Source organism: Octopus bimaculoides, chromosome 2, assembly GCF_046866305.1.
Source record: "Octopus bimaculoides isolate indiv1 chromosome 2, ASM4686630v1, whole genome shotgun sequence".
In the NCBI taxonomy this organism is placed as follows: domain Eukaryota; kingdom Metazoa; phylum Mollusca; class Cephalopoda; order Octopoda; family Octopodidae; genus Octopus; species Octopus bimaculoides.
The window spans coordinates 164,777,176-164,803,807 of NC_142929.1; the positions used below are offsets into that span (position 1 = coordinate 164,777,176).

At 33.8% G+C, this 26,632-nt stretch overlaps 1 protein-coding gene across 1 annotated transcript; it reads right to left on the bottom strand.

The window, feature by feature from the left end:
- Positions 1–321: 321 nt before the first annotated feature.
- On the bottom strand, positions 322–26,587 carry LOC106875266 (surfeit locus protein 4). The gene is made up of 4 exons (XM_014923347.3): positions 26,106–26,587; positions 8,998–9,261; positions 4,990–5,033; positions 322–3,436 (listed from the first exon to the last, which is right to left on the bottom strand). The coding sequence occupies exons 1-4, from the start codon at positions 26,154–26,156 to the stop codon at positions 2,983–2,985; spliced, it is 813 nt and encodes a 270-aa protein (XP_014778833.1). The 5' UTR covers positions 26,157–26,587; the 3' UTR covers positions 322–2,982.
- Between the last annotated feature and the right edge of the window lie 45 nt (positions 26,588–26,632).

Genomic DNA, 26,632 nt, shown 5'->3' on the forward strand with positions numbered 1-26,632 from the left:
TATCATAATGTTGAACCAAATTACATCCTACCCTTTTAGAAAAGAAGGATACAGTGGATGATGTGGTGCTGGACACAGTGCCGGAAAAAAGAGAATGGTCACAGCTGGTATTCTTTGATTTTAAAGTCTAGTGAATCAAGGCTGACTTCAGGCTGAACAACATATATACATATATCATGCACACTCAGATTGAGCTCTTCATTAAAAAACAAATACATTACTACGAACACACAACCAAAATGCCACCACTTGTAATATCACCACCGCAAACATGCTGTGACAGACAAGAAAGAAAATTCTTTTAAAATTTACTTTCACAGATATTTTAAAACCTTTTTCTCTAAATATTTTTTATTTATTGAAAGAAAAAAAAAGTTCCATTTGCAAGGAAAAAGATATACAATCTGATGGAGGTCATTGAAGAATTGCATGACATTTTGGCCATGTCAGATTGTATCACAGAGGTTTGTGGCTTAGTTGGAAGTCAAGATAATGATACAGTTGACATGAGGAGAACAAACTTACACATGCATGAAAGAGAGAGGGAGTGGACTTAGACTTTTTGTAATGAATTAGTTCTTTTGAAAACTGATGAATCCAAATTTAAAACTGATGAATTAGAATTTAGAGATAATGATGAGGAGATGGAGATTATAACTGATCTTAAACTAAGGATAAAATAACACTGTCCTTTGCCCTATAACCATCAAAACATGGAAGAAACCATTATCTAGTTGTAGAGTATGTCAGGATTCACAAGTACCTAGTAGTTAGGTAAGTCAGGAACCACAAATACCCAGTTGTGAGCTAAATCACATGCGCTCAGTAGTTGACTGAGTAATAAGTGTCCAGTAATAGGACAATTTAAGATCTATGAAACTCTAGCAGTGGGTTGAGCTTTTGGTAGGTTAATATGAAGCAACATGCAGTTAAACAGGACTGCACAGTATATGCATATACATACACAGTGTGTGTGTATGTGTATATATATATATATATATATATATATATATATATATATATGTGCACAACATATATGTACATACAATTATTGACAGACAGCAGGCAATTTAGAGAAAATAAAGTGTCAAATATTACAGAGATTAAATGACTCTGAAAGGAATTGGAAATTACTCTAAAAAATTCCTTCTTCCAAGAGGATGATATCATTTAACTTATGCTGAAAAAACATAGTATTCATGCTGATGTTAAATGTGTGAGGTTGATGGCAATTCTGAAAGATAATGAAGAGAAGCCAAGTAGCCATATAGCTGTTAGGTATTTACAAGCAAAGCTTATAGCACATCAAAGTGTATCTCAACAGCCAGGATTTCATCAGTTTTCATAAAATCCGATTGAGAATTCCTCCACTTTACAGAAAAAATATTATAAGACAGAATAAAAAAAAATGATGGGCAGGATATTTTTTGATAAGTTGGTGTAAAAATCAAAAATATAAAGTGGAAATTTGACAAACATTGACATAGCTGGCAAAATATCAAAATGAATTGCATATTTATAGTGGAGAATAACTATAAATAAATAACACCAGAATGACCATTATGTACATACATATGCTGGGGCTACAAACATTCTTCTGTCCATAACATACATAAAATGCTGCCATGAAATGTTTAACGATGGTAGAAAACAGAAAAAGTTAAACAGCAGAACACAATGCCTGCAGCAATCAGAACTCCACAAACTGAAGTAATCAAAAATACTCCTGAACAGATTCAGTTACGCAACAAACAACTTTTACTCAAAAAGGAGTAAAATAAAAAGATTGCTGCTGTCAAATAAAACAGTGAGACTGTCTCCATTTGAAAGTTTTGCAGCATGGTTTACAATAATGTTAATGCACTGCACATTATAATTAGTAAATTTATTAATAAGGAAAGCAGTTGTAAGCTTTTTACTTAACATCACCATCCAATTTTGTGTTATCTTCTCAAAAATTAATTTCACACATAATTAGAAGGTTTAGATCATAAGAAATAAAGTGGGGGAAAAAATATTTGAATTTCTCTCTTTCAGCATTTTGTTTTCTTGTCTTTACTAACATCTACAAATATCCAGCCATTAAGTTTTCAATTAATGAAATTAACAAATTAGATGAACAATAAGGGCCAGTAGGTTCAGGGACAGATTTTGTTACTCCATTTGAGAACAGAAAAGTTTCAACATTATTGCATTGAAAAAGAAAAAAAAATATTTGTGGTAGAGAGAGTTGAGCAATATGGAGACCATAAATGAAAATGGTGTTGTAATTTAAGTTGTAATAGTATGTTTAATGACCATTTACAGGGTGATAACTTCTCTTAAAGGACCAATATATTTGAATCAATATACTGAGAAAAAAAACAACTACAATTTTGTTTTAGAAATACCTGTTAAATGGTGTATGTGTTGAAGAGAGAACATTATCTTATAGAAATTCTAATAAATAGAACTATTCAGTTTGTAAGCAGTACATTTTAGAATATTTCAAAATTTCTCTGGGATTTAAAAAAAAACTTTTGGAAACAAAACATACTTCATTAAATTTATCTGAAAAAAAAACCCAAAAAAAACAGAAAGATCAAATAAATTGTAGTAGAGCAATTTGAGAGATCTATATACACAGAAATGCAGTGTTTCTAAATGAGACCTTACAGCATGGTAAAACCTCTTGCTCTTTGTAAGGTATTAAAGTTTCTTAAAACTATTCTCTCTTTCTTTAATAATTCATATTCATTCAAGTTATTTCATTCATCTATCTTTCACTTTCTTCTTAAAATTTCATTTCTCTGATTCTATAAATTGATTACAAAAGACAGTACTAGTGGAAGGAAACCAAAGTTAGTGTATCAGAATGTTTGATCCACAACCATTTTAAAGAAAGAATAAGAAAACAGAACTGATGAAAAATAAGACAATAGCCACATATTGAAGCTGGAACAAGAATAGGAGAGTTCAGCTGAACTGTAATGGTGTAGCAGATTACCAATTTTTCTTGTGTTCATCCATACTTACACCCCCAGGCCCATAGGCTACAACAAGTAACAGTCCACCAACAACAGACAAAGTTTGGAAAAAGTCATATTTTAGAAAATCTCGCATTGGCCTATAGTCTGGAATATTCCACCAAGCATTGAAATAAAAATTCAGTGCTGTCAGCCAAACAACAAGTGCCAATGCAGACAGTTTAGTCTTGTAACCAACGGCAACCAACAAAATGAGACCAGTGCCCACCAAGTTCTCAATTATTTGAAACAGGTTCAAGTCAAAACGCAGAAGTGTAAGAAACATAAGAACTAACAAAATTCGGCCACTGAGTTGCATATATTGCTTAGGGTTATTTTCTCCTAGGCTTGGTAAACCAGCAAACAGACTGCGACCTTCTGCTTTAGATTCTGCTAGCAACAATAACACTCCACCAGCAAGAGCCAAATTTCTGAAAAGAGATAAAGAAAGTAATTTTTAGAATAGCAAGAAATAGCATCCATGAGAAATAATGAAAACAAAACAACAATCCATTCATATATTCATTCATTCAAGTCCAAAAAAGCAGTTAAATGATGTAGTTGGAAATATTAGGTTGTCAAGGAAGTTCTTGCGGAATTTTTAATTTCGGTTTTAAATGAAGTATTTTCAAATTAACTTTCGTTAAATTACTTTGACTCTTTATATCATTTTAAAGCCCGTCTTTTGCTCTATCTAATCGTGTTACTCTTTTTCTTTTTGAATAATTAGGCCATTTTTTCCAGAACGTTGAATACAACATGGACAAAAAGCAAATTTGCACAATGTTCTCATTCCAGTTCAAGCTAGGCCGAAAAGCTGCTGCAACAGCTCGCGATATCTATGATGCGTTTGGCCCTGGAACCACTAATAAACGTACAACACAATGGTGTTTCAAGAAATTTTGTAGCGGTGACGAGAGTCTTGAAGATGATAAGCTTAGTGGTCGGCCATCGGATGTTGACAACGATCAACTAAGAGCCTTAGTCGAAGCCAATCCACACACAACTGTTCGAGAGCTTGTTTCTGAATTAAACATAACATATATGACAATTTCCAACCACTTTTGGAAAAACGAAAATACTTGAGAAATGGGTGCCACACGAATTGAACGACAACCAAATAAAAACACCGTTTTGAAGTGTCGTCTTCCCTTCTTTTATGAAACAAGAACGACCAGATTGTGACTTGCGATGAAAAGTGGATTTTTTACGACAACTGGCAATGCTCAGCTCAGTGGTTGGACACCAATGAAGCTCCATGCACCAAAAGAAGGTCATGGTGACTGTTTGGTGGTCTGCAGCCGGTCTCATTCATCACAGCATTTTGGATCCAGGCGAAACCATTACAGCAGGGAAGTACTGTCAGCAACTGGATGAAATGCATAAGAAACTCTGACAACAACAGCCAGCATTGGTCAATAGAAAAGGACCAATTCTTCTCCATGACAACGCTCGGCCACAGATTGCACAACTGAACGAATTGGGCTACGAAACTCTACCTCATCCACTATACTCACCAGACCTCTCGCCTACCGACTACTACTTTTTCAAGCATCTCGGTAACTTCCTGTGTGAGAAATGCTTCAAAAGCCAAGACGATGCCAAACACACCAACAACTTCATTACCACCAGAACGCAGGATTTTTACGCTACTGGCATAAATAAACTTGTTTCGCGTTGGCAAAAGTGTGTTGATTCTGATGGTGTTTATTTCGATTAATAAAGTTTTGTTTGAGCCGAGATATGTGCATCTGAATTTAAAGGTTAAAAACAACAAGAACTTTCTTGACAACCTAATACAACTAAACTAACGACCACTCTCAACATTTTTTATATAGAAAATTCTTATTAGTCATTCCATTCAGTATTTATCACCTGGCAGATGTTGAGATATATTCAAAATCATTAACTTAATTGAACTATAGTTTAAAACACTTCAATATTTCTAATTACAAATAAATTACTTCAAATCAAAGTGTCGCACCTGAGTAAAAATTTCAAATCCCACAGAATACTATATGCCACAGTCTGCAAAATAAAAATAAAACATACATTAGAAACTTCAATGTTTAATGAAATTAATCTCTCTCTCCAACAGACAAATAAAACAAAACTTTTTTGTGAAGGTTATCAGAAAAATACAAGAGAAATGTCATAAACGAAAGTGTGGTAAATTTACAATTTTAATACTCAAAATATATACAATGTTGTATTCCAATAATTTTGGAGAGAACAGGTCACTAGAATTGATAAACTAGAGAGGATCAGTGTTGGCAAGAATCAGACTTGAAAAAAGACTTAGCTTTTTATTGTACTAAAGACTAACAATTCAAACAGAGCCCTCACATAAAGGACCCTGCCTGTAATATAACTATATTATCCCAGATACCACTCAGTCATCATTTAATGTCTGCTTTTCATTTTGGCATAGGTCAGATGCTGTTGACAGGGAACCAGCAAGTTATAGTGTTGCATCAGGTTCCAATGTCATCTTTGGCATGGTTTCTATGGCTAGATACCCTTCCTAACAACAACCACTTTACAGAGTGTACTGGGTGCTTTGATCTTTGTAGGCCATCCTGGACAAATAAAGTTGATGCAGTTGATGCTCAAAGTTACAAATTGTGCCACTCATCCTGGAGTAACAAGCTATGTATCAACAAATCTAAGACAAAACATGACTGAACTCAGCAACTAGCAAAAGAACACTCTTCTAGAAACTCTTGTAGTTGAATATGGGACCATAAGATAGTGTGTGTATGTGTATGAGAGGTTAAATGTCAAGTATACAACCATGATGAGATTTAACATTTAACAAACCTCCCTCAAACTGCTTCAGATTCTACAATACAAAATTTTCCATTTTCAAATGCTTACCGTTAAATAAATTAAAAACTTTCCATTCTATACAATTACAGTTTTTCATTTGCGTCATTAATATCAGCTTCATAATGAGAAAATTAGTTATTTTTCTAAATCCCATCAAATTCTTATTTTCATAAATTAATGGAAACATACAGACAGAGTAACTCATAAGGAAAGTTCACAAAAGAGCATTCATCTGAAACATTGATTATATACCACACTTATCTAGATTATCTCCCAGCTACTCCATACCATGTCAGTTGCATTGTGTCTAATAACCACAAAACCACAAATTGAATACTTTATACATTTCTTAGTCTCCACATCTCTTCCTTAATCCCAAACCTGTACAGGTTCAAACTGACAATCACTTTAACCTCCCTCAGTTATCATTAAGCCAAAGTCTCTGGCTAAGAAAAAACTATGGGCATTTCCTTTTCCACTTTGGTGTTGCCAATGAAGTTGGAATGTAACCAGGATGTATTTAAGAGCAGATTTTACTGTAGTACCTGTAATATAAAGTGTGAGGACAGAGTATGGCAAAAAGAAAGTAATTTACAATTATGAGTGAGGCTTCATTAATGGACTGAAGATTAGGGTGGAGTGAAAACAAAAAATTGTGGAAATTGAAAATGCCTGAGGCCTAGAATCTTGCTATATATTATTACTAGAATAAATTAAGACATTTATTCATATTTATTGACGGGTCAACATCAGGACCATCGAGCTACTCCGGAATGATAGGAAAGGAAATAAAAGAATGTGAAAATCATCCAGTTGTCAAATTTGTTCCTATTAAGTGTCAGCTTTTGTCACAAAGCCAAAACTTAGTCTTCAACGACATTCTTTTATTCTTTTACTTGTTTCAGTCATTTGACTGCAGCCATGCTGGAGCATCGCCTTCACTAGAACAAATAAACCTCAGAACTTATTCTTTGTAAGCCTAGTACTTATTCTATTGGTTTCTTTTGCCAAACTGCTAAGTTACAGGGACATAAACACACCAACATCAGTTGTCAAGCGATGGTGGTGGTGAGGGGGGGGACAAACACACATATATATATATGTATATATATATATATATATATATATATATATATATATATGATGGGCTTCTTTCAGTGTCTGTCTACCAAATCCAATCACAAGGCTTTGGTTGACCCAAAGTCATAGTGGAAGACACTTGCCCAAGGTGCCACATAGTGGGACTGATCCCGGAACCATGTGGTTGGTAAGCAAGATATTTACCACATAGCCACGCTTGCGCCTATACAATATAGAAGAATATGTAAACAAAATATAACAAAAATCTGTTATACAAACATAAAATGCTGACTTATGAGGATGTGAGTGTACATGCATGTTTTTGCATTTTGCTGAACATTATCATCAGTTATGATTCCACCATGCATTATTGCAGGCTGGCCAGCAAACTTAAAACTGCAAACATTCATTAACATAAAAAGTACATAACTTCTGAACAAATAAACAGATTTTCATACAACCTTCATCATTCTTTTTTGCATTGAATAATAAACAATACTGAATAGAGTGAGTATTGACATAAATTCCATAGATTTAGTGCTATTGTAAAAACATTTACAAAAATTCCCCCATTTTCAGAGTTTAAGGAGCTTTTGATTGATCTCAGCAAAAATTTTGCATTTTTCTAGTAATTGAATATAGCAACATTTTAGCCCTCAAGCGTTTTCAATTTTCACAATTTTTTATTTCCACTCCACGCTACTGAATATGGTGCAAGATCTAAGATATGGGAGAAGAGCACCACAGCAAAGAGTTACAGCTGTCATTCTGTTGAGCTATGTCTAGGGATAAGACACCTACTAATCCCTAGTCCAATATCATTTGTAAGGATACTGTATAATTAACAAATGTTTCATTATTTGCAGTGCCAAGTTTTAAGTCCTACTATAAATTCAAAAAGTCAATACTCAGCTGCAATTCCCACAATCATGTTTTGTCATCTTCACTATTTGATTTAGGTTCTGATTCTGAATACAGGTCGTATTTCATGACTATTGAAGAGCAGAACATTCCACATAAAGTTTATCACATGACAAACACCACCTGGTGGATATTTTATTCATTTACAAGTGTTTCAATGATTGATTTTCGAGCGAGATCGTTGCCAGTGCCCCTGGACTGGCTCTTGTGCGGGTGGCACATAAAAGACACCATTTCGAGCGTGGCCGTTGCCAGTATCGCCTGACTGGCCTTCGTGCGGGTGACACGTAAAAGCACCTACTACACTCTCTGAGTGGTTGGTGTTAGGAAGGGCATCCAGCTGTAGAAACTCTGCCAAATTTAGATTGGAGCCTGGTGTTGCCATCCGGTTTCACCAGTCCTCAGTGAAATCGTCCAACCCATGCTAGCATGGAAAGCGGACGTTAAACGATGATGATGATGATGAGCCAACAGTTGCTCAGGACTGTAATATTCCTGAGTCCACAAAGTCCAAATTACTCACAGATGATCGTTTAACTTTTAGCATATATTACTGAAGTAAATCTTTTACATTTCAGTAACTTCAATATAGTTGGTTCACTGATACAGATTACCTCTGGACTCAATGGAATACTGTAGCAGTTTATGAACCCATACCAGTTGAATAAAGAGACCAATATTTTAAAGTAAATAGATCATTGGAACAGCCTAAAAATTAATAAAGGTGTTTCCAAGTCATTGAGGGAGCCATTATGTGTGTGCATGACCTGCTAGAAATAACAACCAAATCACCACATCACAAAACTATCTTTAAAAACAGGGGTGGGGAGTTGGAAAACAGAGACCTTGAGTTACAAAAAAGATAATCATATCTGGAATGCCTTTGATCATAGCTAACCTGGGGCTAAACAATAGATTCTTGCAATAATGGATACACTGTAAAGAAGTTTAGCATAAATCTAACAAATATGGCCTACATTCTAATCTACTTGTGACTAAAGTATATATATTTAAATAAAAGGCTCATTGAAAATCTCTTTGCATGAATGCTATTGGTTGATTAACATTAGCATAGATATATAACGTTACAGAAATTTTATTGAAACACATAAACAGTCTTCTCTTTAGAAATACAGTCATAAAAAAAAATTAAGATATTTACCTGTATAAAGATGATACCAAACAATATACCACAAGCAGCAGATACCTTCTGTCTACTTAATATCATTATACAACCTCCTAGTTGTCCAACTAAGTTAAAAACAACAAAGAACGCTGCTAACAGCCAACCACAGCCCCAGGTGGAGTTCATGTAGTCTTGTTGTTCATTCCACTGACTCCACATACGAATTCCATCTTCTAAGAAGGTGCTAATTAAACAGAATCGGGCAACATGAGGTAAAAAGAATTTGCTATTTCGGAGGATCTGAAAAGAGAAAAGAAAATGGAATAAGATGTATTGAATGAGAATGGTGAAGGGTGTTAGTTTAAAGTCATTAAAAGAAAGCAAGATATTTACTTCAGACTAGGAACTTAAGTTAAACATTGCTTTCTCTGTATCGAAATGATTATCTTAATTTATTACCTTAATGCTTGAGATAAATACAATTCTTCAACAATTCAACAAACCTTAATCTTGAACAGAATAATTAGAAATGGGAAGTAAACAACACCAATATTGTTATGAGATGTACAGACATATGTAGGTTGTGATAGTGAAATATTTACAATGTAGTAATGTTATATGAGCAGTGACACTGAAATCGCAAAAATATACAATGTAGTGGTGACATATGGCCCACAAAACTGAAATCACAGAGATACACAGCAGACATACAGTGTGGCAGGAACATGTAGACTGTGATACTGAAATTAAAGATACAGTGTTTGGTAGGGATGAACATGGTAACAAAATCATGTAATAAACTATTGACAGTTGAGAAAATTATTAATCTATGATAGAAAACGGTAACTTTTAAATTCTGGAAACTGATGTGTTTAAATAGATGTACCTTATTCCTATGTTCCCTATAAGTGTACCATATTCCTATATTCCCTACTATGTAAATATAGCTAACACCTTTGATCTCGACAAGTAGTGACAGCCTGGCAAATGGTTTGCGGTCATGTTTGCTGTACAAAATTATAGAAATTAAAATATCAATAGCCTTCTGAAAAGATTTCTGTTGCTGATCAACCACAATGAGCCTTGTTTGATTAATGTACATGTATATAGTGAACCAAATAATGTTTTTCTATGCATTTCTAACTTGTAGTATGGTGCTTCATTATACTCAATTTAAAGGGTCCATGTAAAATGTTTATAGAATTTATAAATATACTAAGTGTATGGTTTAGATTTAGTTGCATATTTCATCATTATTTCACCATGGTTTAAGATATCTTTATCGCAAAAAAAATTTCTTTTTTGAAGAAATTAGTTTTTCTTCGTTTTGACTTCAGCTATTCAATAAATGACAATTCTTCCAAGAGAGATAGCAATCAATACTTCCTTTTTTGAAATATATACATCTCTATGTAGTCAATTTACAATATTCTAAAGCTCAGATTAATATAATTGTACTCATTTCCAATTAACCTTTTGAAGATAAGCCTACTAATGTTTCTATACTAAATGAACATTTTGACAAACTGAAACTAGTAAAAGAGTAAATGTTATCTAATATTCTCCAATAATATATCTAAATCTCAGAAAACAAATATATATATATATATATATATATATATATATATATATATATATTCTTAAATAGATAACCCCTTTTTTTTGTTATATAATTATGGTAGGTAATAAATAGATCAGTCCGTTTATTTTATAATGGTTTAATAAACATAATTGACATTCTTTTAACTTTTACATTGCTTTTTTTTTCTTTCTTTTACTTAAAAGAGAAGAGTCAGCATTTGTAACCATTTATGCCATTTTGGACACCTGGTTTGTATACTACACACATCTTAGCAAACAGAATCATATAAGGTAATGACAAGTAATTCAGACATTACCTCTGTGCACTGACAACTGTCCATGTTCAACCACTTATTTTAAAATGTAACATTTATACAGTGAAAACACCAAGGTGAAACCACTTGTCTTCTCAAGAAAGTTTGTTCTATCTGAAGTAGCTGAACATAAACTAGTTTTGACTAGTTTCAGAAAATTGGCCATGTGTTTGCAACATTTCTTATGTAGTCTAATACTGGGTTCTATGTTATGTTATAATAGTGAGACAGAAAATGTGTTGTCACTTCTTATAACATTTGTAGTAATACAAATGAGTCAGAGTTACTCTTATGACATCAATAGTGATACAGGTAAGTCAATATTATTAGCTATGTTACAACATTAGTAGTGATATAAACTGATAAATGAGCCTGACTGTCAAGAAAATAGAATCTATAGTACAAGTACAATAGATTCTAATGATCAATAAAAATAAAAAGCAATTTAAAAAATAAAAGTTATGGAGCAATGTAATCAATTAGGATCCTTTTATACACCCTTCCCCTTTCTTATCTCTACAAAGGACTTAAATGTGTCTGTTCAAAGAGTTCAGTGCCCTAAATGTTATAAAGAAATCACAGCTGCACTCATATGATGCATCTTCAGATTTCATTTCAGAGAGTCTTTATATAACTTTAGTAGTACTCCAACAGAATGCTTACCAATTGCAAGCTGGTCATAAAAGACTGCTTGGGAAATGTGATTTTTTTGCACTTAAGCCTGACTGCCATGACCCAACAAAATTGATAACATTGACATACCTGTATCACTATTCATTTCATAAGAGTAATGTCAACATAAAACTGATTTTTCAGGGAGGTAGGACTTCTATATTGAGTATCATGTCCTACCACTTGATCTTACAGATTTTATACATAAACAAGTGGAAACTATCTAACGATTTTATCTGCCTATAATATAGTGTCCAGGAGTCAGCACAATGCAATAATGTAGTTAGTTCCATTGCATACATATATACAAGTGCATATTTTTTTACTGGGGTATTCTGGTGAATGATGTAAACATCAGTAAGAAAACCAATATATTGGTACATTTGAACAAAAATATCTTGTCCTATTTGTTCTGCCCCTGTTACACAAATGTTCCTTTGTTATTCTCCCTATTGTAAATCAAATGAACTAGTAATTGATCTGTTAGCAACTTGTAACCAACACATCTGTTATTAACAAAATACAATAGAAAATAATCTAAGTCTCCATAGAATAGAATTTAATCTCACAGATGTTTCAATTTGACAAAAGATTAGTTATTGGTTCTGGTTGAGCAAAAACCCAGTACTGATTAATTTTAAGTAGTTCACTCATCCATGATACAAAATAAATATTTCTAAATCAGGGAGATGTTTCTGAAGATTAATGACATGATTGAGGCTACCATACTGATATAGCATCAAGAGCACGATTGTATTCAGTAAGAGTGAACAAGTAAAATAGTTATGCAGATAAAAGGCTTTCTAAATGGTCACTCAATTTGTAATTTATAAAGAAATCTGCTAACTGAAATCAACCATTGCACCCTTGTTTTGGGAGGATTCTCCCCATCTTTTTTCTTTCATCTTGTACATAGCCAAAATAAGAGAAGCAGTGTCCATAGCTTTTGTAAGTCCTTCCAGACTGTCATGTTGAACTCCTAGAAGTTAAAATCTGTAGAATGAGCATCAACTGGGGCTCCGGGGGGGGGGGGGGTCTCTTGGAAGGAAGAATTGAGTAGTGTTTAATAGAGAGTTGTTTAGTTGAGATATACAACATGGAAAGGAAGAAGTAGACTAAGTGAACTTGGATATTTGTGGATCAATAACAGCAAAAAATCCAAAGGCAGACATAAGCCATTTACAGGACACTGGTCAGTTTAATGAAAGCTTGATAATCAATCAGCTTTTTTTAAAGATATTTGCTGAAACAAATGTATTTTATTGGTATTTTCTCTTAGTGAACTTGAAAGCAAGAACTTATTAACTTTCTTTCAGATTTCAAGACATTTAAAACAAAGTGACTGAAATTACTTATAAATGTAATTGGTAAAAGCTTTCATTCCTGTTTTAACAGCTCATGATAAAGACCAACAAAATTGGTACCTTCTATTTCCTTATTTTCTTTAACTTTGAAAGAGGGGTAGAGAAGAGGTGGGAGGGAGAATGGGAGAGAGAAATGGATGAGATGACTGAATCAAACATAAAAACAAGATTGGGAAACTATTATACAGACCACCATAGAAAAGCAGATGTTAAATTAATGACTATGGTAATATCATTATTAGTTTACTATATTATATAGATCTTAGTAAAACCAGTATTTCTTCTTCTCTGGAGCAACATACTGCTGTGATTGCCACATTTGGTACATGACAGAGAGTATGGTGTGGTCCCAGACCAGACTCAAGGATCACTCCCAAATATTTGATTGACTACCCTCAGAGTTCTTTTCATGTCGAGCTAACAGGAGCTACTGAACAACAAAACCATAAGAACAGAGACCACACAGCATAAACTGACATGTGGATAAGTGCACAAAAATATTGCTAAAAAAACCATAATGTACACTTTAGTAAATTAGATTGGAAAATTATTTGAAATGTACAAATTCCATTTTATTAAATTTATTTGATAAAAATGAATTTAGACAAAACTTTTTAAAGTTTAATGAGATTTGATGAAGTGGAAAAGATTAAATTAATAATACAATTGTAATAAAAACACAAAACTGATTTAGATTGCTCTTTTTGTAGAAGCTATCTAGTTATCAGGTGAACTAATTTTGAGTGCAGATAGCGATTGATTAAATAATAACAATACTTAGAACTTTTAAAGACTGAGGAGCCAGTTCTCAAAATAAAATCTATTGAGTTACAGAATGTAACAAACCTAAAAATATGTTCAAGAAAACCTAAAAGTCAACATTGCAATGACAAGAATGCTAACTACCAACAAAGAGCACAAAATCTTAGAACCATCCAGGAAACGGCCAGGCTCATTTTGTAGGGGCCCAATAAGTACAAAAAAGATGAAATGTAACATGAATTACAATATGATAGAGATACAGAAGTTGTTTAGCTCAAGGTGCACTCTTATGGAGTAGCTCTATGATCAAAAAAAGTTTGGGCCATAACCATCCCATACTTTTTGAGATATAATGCATCTAGGACTACATTATTCTTGACAAACAAAACCTTTCTCCTAAGACCGTAAAGAAATTTGAGAGATGTGACTGCTATTTCTAGCAGGTCTTCGATTGCATAGTAGCTCTCATGGTTAGCAGTGTAAATGACAAAGTCCTGTAATTCACTAGACAGTCTTTTTTTTAACAAGGTGATCAAAATAGTGCTAGAGAGATGTAAGAGAAACACATCTTGAGTACAAAAGAGATGGATGTTCAGAGAACTGTTACTTATCTAGGGATGACCTAGATAGATAGATAGATTGATATCGCAAATTATTCTCTCTGGATGCAAAAAAGTAAACTTTTTGTAGCATATGTAAGATGTGTTGAATATATGAGATTGCAGAGGCTAAATTGAAAGGTGAGAATTATTTGTTGTATATGTAATGTTAAACTACATGAAAAGCAAAGCACATGTGAACTGAGAAAGTAGCTGGAGAGTTAAGATCTACACTAGTTGATGTATAAAATATGTGCAAAGAATGTGATGCTACATTGTGGGGAGTGAATTAGAGGGAATGTGGAAGAACTGCAGAAGCTGGAGGGAAATGAGGTATGGTATGTTATACATGCAATAATTTCTCTCAAAGATAGGGCTTATATTAATCAAGGGTGTGGCAGGGTGTAAAAGACATCAGCTGATGTATGCAGGAGAGATGACTAAATTGGTATGGACATGTGATCTAAATAGCTGATGAGTACTGGGTAATAAACTGATGTGCTGTTGGTGAATGCTATCTGTGAAAGAAAAAGACCAAAGACGTTAAAAAAAATAAAAAGGGGGTGAATTCAGATCTCAGGGACTAGATCTCACAAGAGAATGCACAAATCTAGTGGTGATATGCTTTGTAGCACACCTGTCCAGCTCATTTGGCATAGAAAAGTTGATATTAAGATGATTGAAATGGTAGACTGAATAAACCATTAAAATCTTATAAGGAAGCTGTAATAGATTGGTGATAATAAACATGACAAGTGATGGCTAGAGAAAGTATAAAAAGAGAAAGCCTAAGAGAATGACAGGTAGTCAGTAATTTACTGATTAGTCTTGTTCTGGTAAATATCAACATAATAGATGTATATGTACACCATTTCGATACTGTAATGACAGATACTTTCAGAGAGAGAGAAAGAGAGAGAGAAAGAGAAAGAGAGAGAGAGAGATGTATATGTATACATATAGATGTATATGTATAGATATAGAGAGATAGAAAGAGAGAGATGTATATGTATACATATAAGATGTATATAAGATGTATATGTACACGTATATGTATAGATATATATATATATATAGATATAGATCTATATGCATACATGTATATGTATACATATGTGTAGATGTATATATATATATATATATAGATGTACATGTAATATGTACACATATATACAGATATCTATACATATATACACCCATCACACACACATTAGTCATTTGTTTTCTTATCCAAAACTACGCCAAAAGTACTGAATGGATCTTTATGAAATTTGGAAATTATATTCTTTGCATAACGGCCATAACTCCCATGAAAATTCATATATTTTTGATGTTGATGAAATTTTAACCCGAACATAACAGATGAGCATTATTTGTAATTCAACGGTACAACAGTGTAAGACTACCCTTTCAGATATACTTACATTGTGATTTCTGCAATGTAGTGCATAAATTGTCAAGTAAATGAGACGCATCTTTGCCTCCACTGATTCACTTGCAAAGTTTTGAGTAAAATTATTTCGTTGCAGACCTCCGGCCATTTTGTTCTGTTGTTAATTCTGTAGATGACCTCAAACACAAAGTCTTTCCCAACTTTAAACAAAACTACCAAAATCACAATTGGCTATGTGAAAGAGCAATATTAGCTCCAAAAAACATAGCTGTTACAAAAATTAATCAACACCTGATGCATTCTCTTCCCGGCAATCTTCAAACTTACAAGTCTGTTGATACAGTTCCAGATACAAATGAACTGGTGAACTATCCTCCTGAATTTCTCAATTCGTTGGAGCCTCCAGGACTACCTCCCCACATATTATCACTTAAAGTTGGAACGCCTGTTATGCTGCTCCGCAATCTGGAACCACCAAGACTTTGCAATGGAACACGACTCGTGATAAAGAAAATGATGTCACACGTTATCGAGGCTACCATTCTTTCTGGATATGCAAAAGGGGATGACGTCTTTATTCCAAGAATTCCTCTTACTCCATCAGGAGCAGACATTCCTTTTACATTCAGAAGACTACAATTCCCCCTTCGTGTGACTTTTGCCATGTCCATAAACAAATCTCAGGGTCAAACACTGTCTGTAGCTGGTCTTCTCTTAGAAGAGCCCTGCTTCTCACATGGACAACTGTATGTTGGCTGCTCAAGAGTGGGCAGCAAAAAAAACCTATTTGTATATGCTCCACAAGGGAAAACAAGGAACATTGTTTACAACGAGGTGTTATAATCACAACAGCAAGAAAGTATGTACATGATCACCTTCTTTTACGAAACTTCATTGACTTTCATATATTTATATTGATATACATATATATACGTGTGTTTGGGTGCGTGTGTGTATATACATCTCTATATATAAAGATGATGCGTAGTCTAGACGGCGTTTTTAGATTTCATTATTCTCTTTAACCCGGGCAACGCCGGGTATTTCTGCTAGTACGTTATAAAAAAGAAAATTTGAGAAATCATGAATTTTTTGCAATCCCTCTCCCTGCCCCCGATTGTTTCTGTTTAGAAATTAAAATACCGGAGAGCCTGAGGTCATTGCTGGCATTTAACCAGTGATTTTAAAAAATTACAGAGATGTGCTTGCATAGCAAATGACTTGATCTGAGATCGTGTGCTGAAACAAAAACAATTGTAAACCATTCAAGAACACAAATACTGTTAGTTTCACTTCAACATTAAAACTTCATTTGTGTCAAAATATTTTCGTTGCTTTGAAACCGTGACCTGTTCACTGACAAAACTTCACAAAAATGCAGTACAAAGTTTTGTCAGTGAATAGCACACACACGGACACACATTTATTGCCTTTCATTTGTATGCATGTGTATCTATGTGTGTGCGCCAGTGTGTATTGGTGTGTGTGTGTGTGTGTGTGTGTGTCACTGTTGAAGTTGTGTTTGGAAACTGAATAAGGTGCAAGTTTCGAGTACTTGTTGGTAACTTTGTTTTTATCTCCTCATCTTCTAATAGTAATTACCCAACCTTCTAGGCTCTTCTCACAGTTATCCTGCATTCAAAAATTATATGGGTATTTAAAAAAATTTTCATTCAATAAATAATGTTTTTACATTACATATACATTAATAACAAATTAAAACTTAAAAGAGAAAGTGAGAGACTTTGCAAATGAAAATGGAATACTCCGCAATGAATATTTAAATGTGATGAATTGGACACAGTGAATATTTAAATTTGTGAGAAATTGGAGTTTAAAAAATTCAATAAACTTGAGAAATTGAAATTATAGGAAATTTCTTAGAACATGAATTTATAAAAATATTTCCAGACGGTCAACCCTTTAATAATTGCTTTCTTTTAGTACTTTTGGTAATTGTTACATACCTAATTAATAAGCAAACTACTGCCTAGAAGTTCCTTTTCAGATTCTGAGAGTTTAGATTTCCATATCATGCTGAGACTTTTAAGTACTACACAAACTTTGCTGATACACAGCCTAACATCTGCCTGTATAGATTCAAAGAATTTACTGGTATTATTGAGTTTCTAGAACAATGATGTAATTGTATCTTAAAAGTTCATCAGTTGTAACTGATAAATTACATCTTTCTAAATGTTAACAAATCTTCCAAACTGTGAAGTGTAGAAGACATAGTCAAGACAACAGTTTCTCAGGAGCTCCTTCTGATCATCATATGTCCATTAAAGTTTGTCTTAAGCCTATATGCCAACATGCTCATTATCAACAGCAATTGATACATTGACCAACAAAGAGGATATACACCAGTGATTCTCAACCCTTTTATTTAAATGAGTTTTCCCACAGACCCCTTTTAATATGCTTGTCCTTGTGTGTGTGTGTGTGTATGAAATTTTGAATTTAGTTCACAGACCTCCAGTATTACCTTTGCGGGCCACTAGGGGTCTGCAGACCCCAGGTTGGGAACCACTGATATACACAATCAATACATCATTAAGGTCAGTAGCAGATCTGAAACACTTGAAACAGAAAATGGAATCAACTCTGCTAAAATTACTACCTATGAAAATTTTGTTATGCCACAGCATACTACAGCTACACGACACATTCCACTCACACCTAAGATCAAGAAGAGCATCTTGTATAGTCACTGACGAATATGAAAATATCAAGGAAACAGCTCATCTCAAAAACATAAACCTTTCAGAAAGAACCTACAGTAAACTTGAAAAAACATGGAAAGAACTCACTGATACATATGAACTGGAGCATCTCATTACACACATTTTTAGCATGGAAAAAAACTGCTCCTGAAATCAGTAGCTGTAAAAAGATAAATAAGGCTAAGTTAAAAGCCTCAGGCCACAGGATCACCTTAACCAAGAGCAGGACATTACTGAAAATCTTCTTGGAAAACATCAACTCACTATCGATAAGTCTGTAGAAACTATCATAAACTAGAAGCTGAGTAACTTCACAGAGTTGTAGTAATAGATGTTTATAGTAATTAAAATAAGGAAGAATATCCAACAATAAAAGATGTATGACCCAATAAGTAATATGTAAATAATCAAACTTGTTGAGTTAGCAAGAAGTAATCTCCAGTAATAAGACCATAACATTTCAGCAAAGTTTATATAGGTATCCACCAAAGATGTATAATTTCATTTTTTGAAACTGAATAAATAAAATTATGATTTCTGTATGACTAAATTATCATTGTTTAGTCAAACCATAAGTTGAAGTTTAAAGATGTTAATATTCATGTAGTCTTGATGATAAAATTGGTACTGGTGTTTAGATATTGATGGTCAGAACTTCTAAAGAATCAATATAGTCACAGAAGCAGCTATGTAAACTAGGCATGAAGTTTTTCAAATCTGTTAATTGAATAGATCTATCTGTATTGCAAATAAAATCAATTGTAGTAGAGGGGAAGAATTGAATTTTGTTTAGTATTTAGTCTTATACTATTTCTTCCAAAGTTGTTCTAAGAAACTTCAACTGTTCACATTTGAGCTTCATCTGGCTTGTCTTCAGTTGGAAGCTATTTGTCACAACATATGCAAAAGTGGTTCAATTACTCACACTCATACTCATGTTACATTAATTACACTGTCACCTGTAACCATGTTCACACCTATGCAGCTGTTACCATTAAGGACACCTCCTTAACCTTCAGCAGGGTTGTCATGCACATACCTTCTAGACACATGTCAAATCTATATTGCCATCATGACAAAAACCTTGGAAACATTCTTAAATAGGGACAAAATCTTTACTTCAAAAGCATACAGATACTGCACATGTTAGGAAGACAATCTTCTTTAGCTTCTGAAGTTCTGACAACACAAAACCCCTCAAAGTCACTACAAACGCTAGGCCTCACATTGACTGATATTCATAAAAGCAAAAATTACTGATATTAATATCCTAGAGAGATTCAAAACAAGTTAGCTAGAAAGCTCTCACTCACCAACGCACTTCCTCTAGTCTACAACATGTCTACTCACTTTGCCTCGCATTCTACACAAGTAGCTGCTCCTTACAACTAGCTAGCAGCATACCATCACCTAATACTCCTCTTGAAACAGCATTTCCTCTCCAAAGCCCTGCAATAGTGATAATGTTCGATCCTTCCTCTCAAGAGGGTCAATCCTCTGAAATTCGTATGTTTTTCCTGCAGACATTACTTAAAGTTGTTCAAAGTAAACATCATCTGCAACAGTTTAATCAGTCTTACAGGGTAATCAAAGGTCATAGGCATCACCCACTTCTTCCTGATTAAAGCCATTAAAAAATGTTTAACAAATGAAGGATAATGAAAATGCCCAATTTCTTATAAAAGAAAAGTTGAAATAGAAGAACAGCTGACAGTACTTAAATGTAATGACTGATATACAATAGTTCAACACACAAAAAAACAAAAAAAAAAAAGCGAAAATATACTAAGAAACAAAAATGCATGAAATATCAGGTCTGGGATATCCAACATCTGTGACATTAGTCACTTTATTTTGAAATATTGTGATGGAGGTTAAAAGATTTTACAAAAAAAGAATTATACAAAGAAACACTTTGATAATCAAATGACAAGTTATTGGTTTTTACCAGTCTTTTGTGAGTAGAGCAAAGTATACATAGAATAAATAACCTCAAGTTAATATACCTGTCAAATGGTAGAGGATGGCTGTTTACTTTTAGGCCAGGTCCAACTGAACTGACCTTTGATCAAAAGTGCTCCAATCATGACAACCTCATCCTCCTCTAGATACAATATCAAACATTACATTAATGTATTCCCTTCAATTTGAAATAAGTATGGTGTAATTTAAGGGAGATTTGACTGCTATTTTTAGCAACAACAACAATATAGATGTTTCCTCATAGGCTTGTGGCACATAATGATAAAATATTTAATACTACAATGAATAGTGGTCTTCTCAGTCCAAATGGCTGTGCAGATAAGAAGCTTGCTTTGAAACCATGTGGTAATAGGCTGCTTGGATGTAGTAGACAGAAACTGAAAGACGCCTATCATGTGTGTGCACGTGCATATGTATTCGTGTCATTTTGTCCTGATTGTGTGCTAATTGTAAACATCACTATTAAACAAATGGTGCCATTCATCTGCAATCTTCTGTGAAGATATGTCAGGCGATTGTACTGTTGTGTTTAAAGGACAAATAGAAGTATTACCTTACTTGGAAATCGGTAAAGATCAGCCAACGGGAGCATGTTAGGCAGTAAATTCTGCCCCAACAGATTTCATTTGACCCATGCAAACATTAAACAATGAGATAACTGGAATATTCAACATGATCCAAGCTAATAAATACATTTCAACATTAGGTAAACAATATACTTATATAAGATATTTATTATGTAAATGAATTAACATCATAACCAACTCCAACTGAATTGGTTGCAGTAAAAATGACATTTAATAAGATTCATTGAAACTTAGGCTAAAGATAAACTTTTGAATCAAACTATTGTCTTACATAACTAATCTGGCTGCAGAACTTTTTTTTTTTCACTATTTGACTTATGACCATCTTTTCTTATATCTTTCTTGTCCCATAATATACCTATTTACCTTCTATGTCACTTGTTTTGTACTTAGGTGCACATGTGATATTGTTTGTGCATGATTGAAGTTACATCTCAAAGTAAGTAGCTCCTCCTGATTTATATTTATATACATGGATGGTTAGATACATGTACATTAACTCTCAATCCTATATTTGTTTTAATTTTTCCAACTCATTACCTTGTTTCTGCTCTTCATTTGTCTCTCCTCACTCCTTCTGCTGGACTTCTAACCCAACTTAGAAGGAACACTCAAGAACTCTCTAATACAGATGGTATCATGGCCAGCCATAATGCATGGTTTGAGCTGTCAGTGGGCTTCTTACTCTGTTTTGAATTAGTGCTGTGGGCTCGTAGATGCCACACAAAAAGCACCTAAGCCAGTGCTGCGTAAAAGCACTCAGTACAATCTGAAAAGTGGTTGGTGTTAAGGGCATCCAGCTCTGGAAACCATGCCAACATGGAAAACAGATGTTAAATGATGATGGAGAGAGAGAGAGAGAGAGGATATACACAATCAGTGACCAGGTTTAGCATCATCATCTGGTGTTGGGGTGCTTTTAGCAGAATGCAGTTGCAATCATTTGAGCCAGATCTCTGGTCTAAGGATAACTTCTGTCCTTCCCACCACCAGACTCTGAGGCTAGCTCTAAAAACGCTTGTGTGCTGTCTTTCATCTTATAACTAAACTATAAAAAGTTTATAAATATAAACATTTTAAATTTTGGCACAAAGCCAGCAGTTTAGGGAGAAGGGGGTTAATCATATTGACTCTAGTGCTGAACTGGTACATATTTTATCAACCACAGGATGAAAGGCAAAGTTAACTTTGGTGAAATTTGAGTTCAGAATGTCAAGAACCAAAAGAAATTCCACTAAGCATTTTGTTCAACATGCTAACAATTCTGCTAGTAGTTCAACACATTTCTTCTCCAGTAGGATGGAAAAAAAACACACATTTCTTCTCCAGTAGGGGGAAAATAATTTTTGCGTGCATGTAAGTATTTCTCCATTTATGAATAACTAATTCCATTCTATGACTTTCAACACCTCAAATAATTGATTACCCTAAGCTAATCTACTACATCTCAGTACATTACATTTCAGTACAACACAACACCATACTATTAGCCACAAAACAATCCTATTTTTAATATAGCTTAGTTCCATAATCTTTGATCAACTATTCCAAATTCTTGACTTTGTAGTTGCCAAAGTATCAGATTCTGACAAGACCATATCAAAAGCTCATAATGATCAGTCCTAACCAACAGAAACAGCCAATTTCCCCATGTAACAAAATTGTTTCATGCACGAACAACTGGAGAGTCAAGTTATAATAAAAATCCAATTGTAAAATAGATTTTTCTTATTGACTAAATCAACTGACAGTAAAAGCATTACCAAAATATGTATTCCTGCTGCAGTGATGGATATTGCATTAGCCTCGCTCTAGCTACTACCTGTTGATTTATTTAGTAAATACAAATTTAGATTAGTCCTACTTATTTCAAGAATCCTGAGCCTATATATACACCTGCTGCCCTTCATACTTATTTCGCTACATCTGCATTATTGTCTACTAGTTTCCACCTCATGCTCAAGTCACTCATCCATTTTTCATCTCTTACAAGCAAAATCTGTATCTATGATGCTTCTTATTCTTAGTTCAAATCAGTTAAGATTACTCCTTTAGGTTTACATCAATTCCTTCGGCGTTCCATTTCTTGCTAAACACATTTAGTACATACATATGCCCCCATATCGCTAACTTTTTATACAGGTTCATTTTAATTAAACCTTTTCTGCTGTACTGAATCAATATAGATAGCAAATTACGAAGATGCTTAATTTGTCAGTTAAAAAGATAACAGGTAATTAAGGTACAAATATACTTACACAAAACTTTGTGCCTAATATTAATCTTTTTATACAAAAAACAACGGGGATGGGGTCGATACACTTTTAATATGATGGCATTTTAAATAGAAAGTAGTTAAGTTCAATCTATTTTTCAAATAATCTCCCTCCAAAATAGGTTTCTGAGGTGTTACATTTAATGTAGAACGAAGGTGCGCGCGTAGAGTTAAGAGAAATAAAACAAGAAACAATACATAAAATTTCCCACCAGATTGTCCAATGTCTAACAGACAAATCAAGTATTAGAGACAGAACCTTCAACACCCACCGAAACTGCAAGTTTTATTAGTTTTTATGTCAAATCTCTGAATGTAGTCTAATATTTATAAGATCCGTTTACACACACACATTGAAATACCTGTAAGGGATGTTTGTCAATTTTTTAATTAATGAATAATAATTTATTAATTACCTCTCTATTTTCTTATTATAATAAATAAATATATATAAACCAAGGTTTATATAGTTATCTTGCAGTTGAGTATTAACTGTAATGTTCAACATTTTTGTATAGGCAACTAATCAGTATTTTAATAGGATTTTGCTATCCCTGAATGAGGTTTGTAACCTTTATTTGTACTTATATATATATAGTAAAGATCTTTTACCAATATAATGTAGCAGCCCTGATTAGGACGAATGTTACTGTTATTTAGCCCCAGGAAATATCGTCTCCAGCTGGCTAATATATAGCCCCTATACTCGATAGTTGCGTTGGAGAGAAAACGTTTACTTGATAACATTGTCAGGGAGCGGATGCAGTTGAGCTCAATAACAAATATCTGTTGAATTCTTTCTACGCTAGACCTACAAACAGTTTTATTGGAGCAACGAAAAATACTATTTCGCTGCTTCGATACTGCGGAACTGATGTTCTCGTGTTACTTGACTAAATTTCAAGTGTTCCTCTTAACAAACATACACGATAAATCAAAAAAAAAAAAAGGAAAAAAAAACCATTAACTGTTCTTTCCAGCATGTGAAAAGTTAACGCTCAAATGAGGAATAAAGTGCATTAGTAACTCCATCCAAACGTATTAAGAAGGGGAGCAGGTAGAGAAATCTTGATATATCTGAAAAGAACTGCAGAGGGGGAAAAGAACACAAGAAAATATTTATTACGAAAATAGGTTCCTAAAGTCGAAATAAATGTGTCAAATGACAAAACTGGAGCTGTTTGTGCAATGATAATAGTATCGTATAAATTCACGATATAATTAGAGGTATATCTCAGAAAATTTCTATGATATTGTAGGCTATTGTAAATGATAAAACAGGGATTCTTACATATTCGAACAATAGGACTGGATATGGTCCTAGATTTGTATAAGAGAGGCCGGCTAGCTTGGAATTCTAGTGATTGGGTGTTAACTGTACGAAATGAATTTTCTAATTAACTACATGGAAGGAGACACTAAGAGAAAACAGGACGAATACAACTGATTTTGAAAATCAATTATGTTTAAAGTTTGATTCATTTAATTTACAAAAACTAAAACTTAGTTACAAGTTTTAACAAAAAGTCTGCTCAAGTGACGTTCTTAACAAAACACAACGGATGGCAGAAGAGAGATATCTCCTGGTAAAGGATTCCCTGTTGCAACGTGGACATTCAACATTCAAAGATAATAAAATTCGAAAAGGAGATGGGTAGCCCAATTTAGCTGATGGGCTGATGATTTTTAACGCAACTCTACACATTTTGAAGGAGAGATGTACTTTAAGCGATCGGTATATAACTTGTACTTATTTTCTCCACTCAAAAGGCCTATTCATAAAAACAGGTAGATCGAGAATGTAAACTTAAGAATCTATAGAGAAAACAAAATTAGAATACACTAATTACTAAATGACAAGAAAACCAAGGCGAATTAGGAGAGTTTTTCTTTTAAATATCCAACATATAGAGTTGGTGCACACGCATATGTTCAATTCCGTTAACTAGGAAATGGAACTCGCATATTCGTAGTAAATTTATGTAAATTTAATATCAAGATTACAGGTCGCTAATTACACAGAAGTATTCATCTAAAGAATTCTAGAGAAACGTTTCCAAAGTTACTACACATCACTTACAATTACATCCTCAAAACGTGAATAGGGACATATGGAACACTCCTCAGAAGTCCGTATGCTTCTAAACGGAGCCTAAATATCCTTCACGAAGCGGGGGTGATTCGTTGGCAATGTAAAAGTGATGGGCGGTGAATATTGATAAGAAGAATTATCATCATCACTATCAGACGTATACAAGACGGTCAACGAGGAAGCTCCTAAGTGGTCGCAAAACCTGCTAGAAATGGCAGCCAAATCTCCCTCCAATTGAACCCTTATCACCATGAGAAAGGGACCCACTGGATAATGTATTCTTGGATACGCAACGCATGGAAGGACGGGGTACTCATAACGCCTGCTTTTCATTGTTTGCTCACTTGGACTGATTTGGGATTAAACAATAATACAAAACAAACAGTAATGTTTTGGCCAGAATATGTATTATATTAAAACACAAACCACCTCTGTAGCTTGCAGAGTGTTAAGATATCAGATTCAAAAGGACAGCTCTAAATGACGGGAATAGAACAGCTTCAAATAGTTGGTCAAAAACTATGACGGTAACAACTGTTGTATTAACTCATTAACAAGGAGAACTAAAGTGACACATCACAATGTAAATATGTGAAAAATGTTCAAAATTGGAAAATGTTAAATCAATGAGCAAGAAGATTAAGATGTAAATACTTATATAATGATTGAGAATATATGATGCAGTAAGTCATGTTGTAGATGACAGGAAAAAGAAGCTAAAGTGTGTTAAAGTTGATAGTTGAGGAGGTAAAAGTTGATAAATAACAAGAAAGTGTCATTGAAAGATGCCACTCACCAGGTCCACCACATCCTCAGCTTTATCCATTAATTCCTGCTGTCGCGGCATGTTGAGGATAAAACTGTAGCGGTCCTGACAGCCAGATAGAGGTTGAGTGATATGACAGACCTCTCTACAGTTGTGACAGTAGTATGAGAAAGAAAGATGTAGTGGAGAGGAGGGTGTAGTCAGCAGTAATTGAGAGTAGCTGGAGAGGTTTCATAAAGCCACGTCTTCCAGCATGGATGACAACAGGAAATTATACCTATTTATTTCCCTTTCAACAACCCGGCAACTTTAACAAGTAGCTCAGTTTAATGAACTGTATATCTTTTTATTTTCCTAACCACATACATTTTATCTTCTCAACTACATATTAAAATTAAAATATTTTGGTGTCATTTCTAAATTGTAATTCACTTTTCTTATTGTTGTTTTACTAAAATATAGTGATGTGTCAGTGGGAGTAAGATGTCATCCTAGAATAGCATGCCACGTCTTCTGTATACAGAGCCTCGTTTTAATATAATATAATGTCGACTACT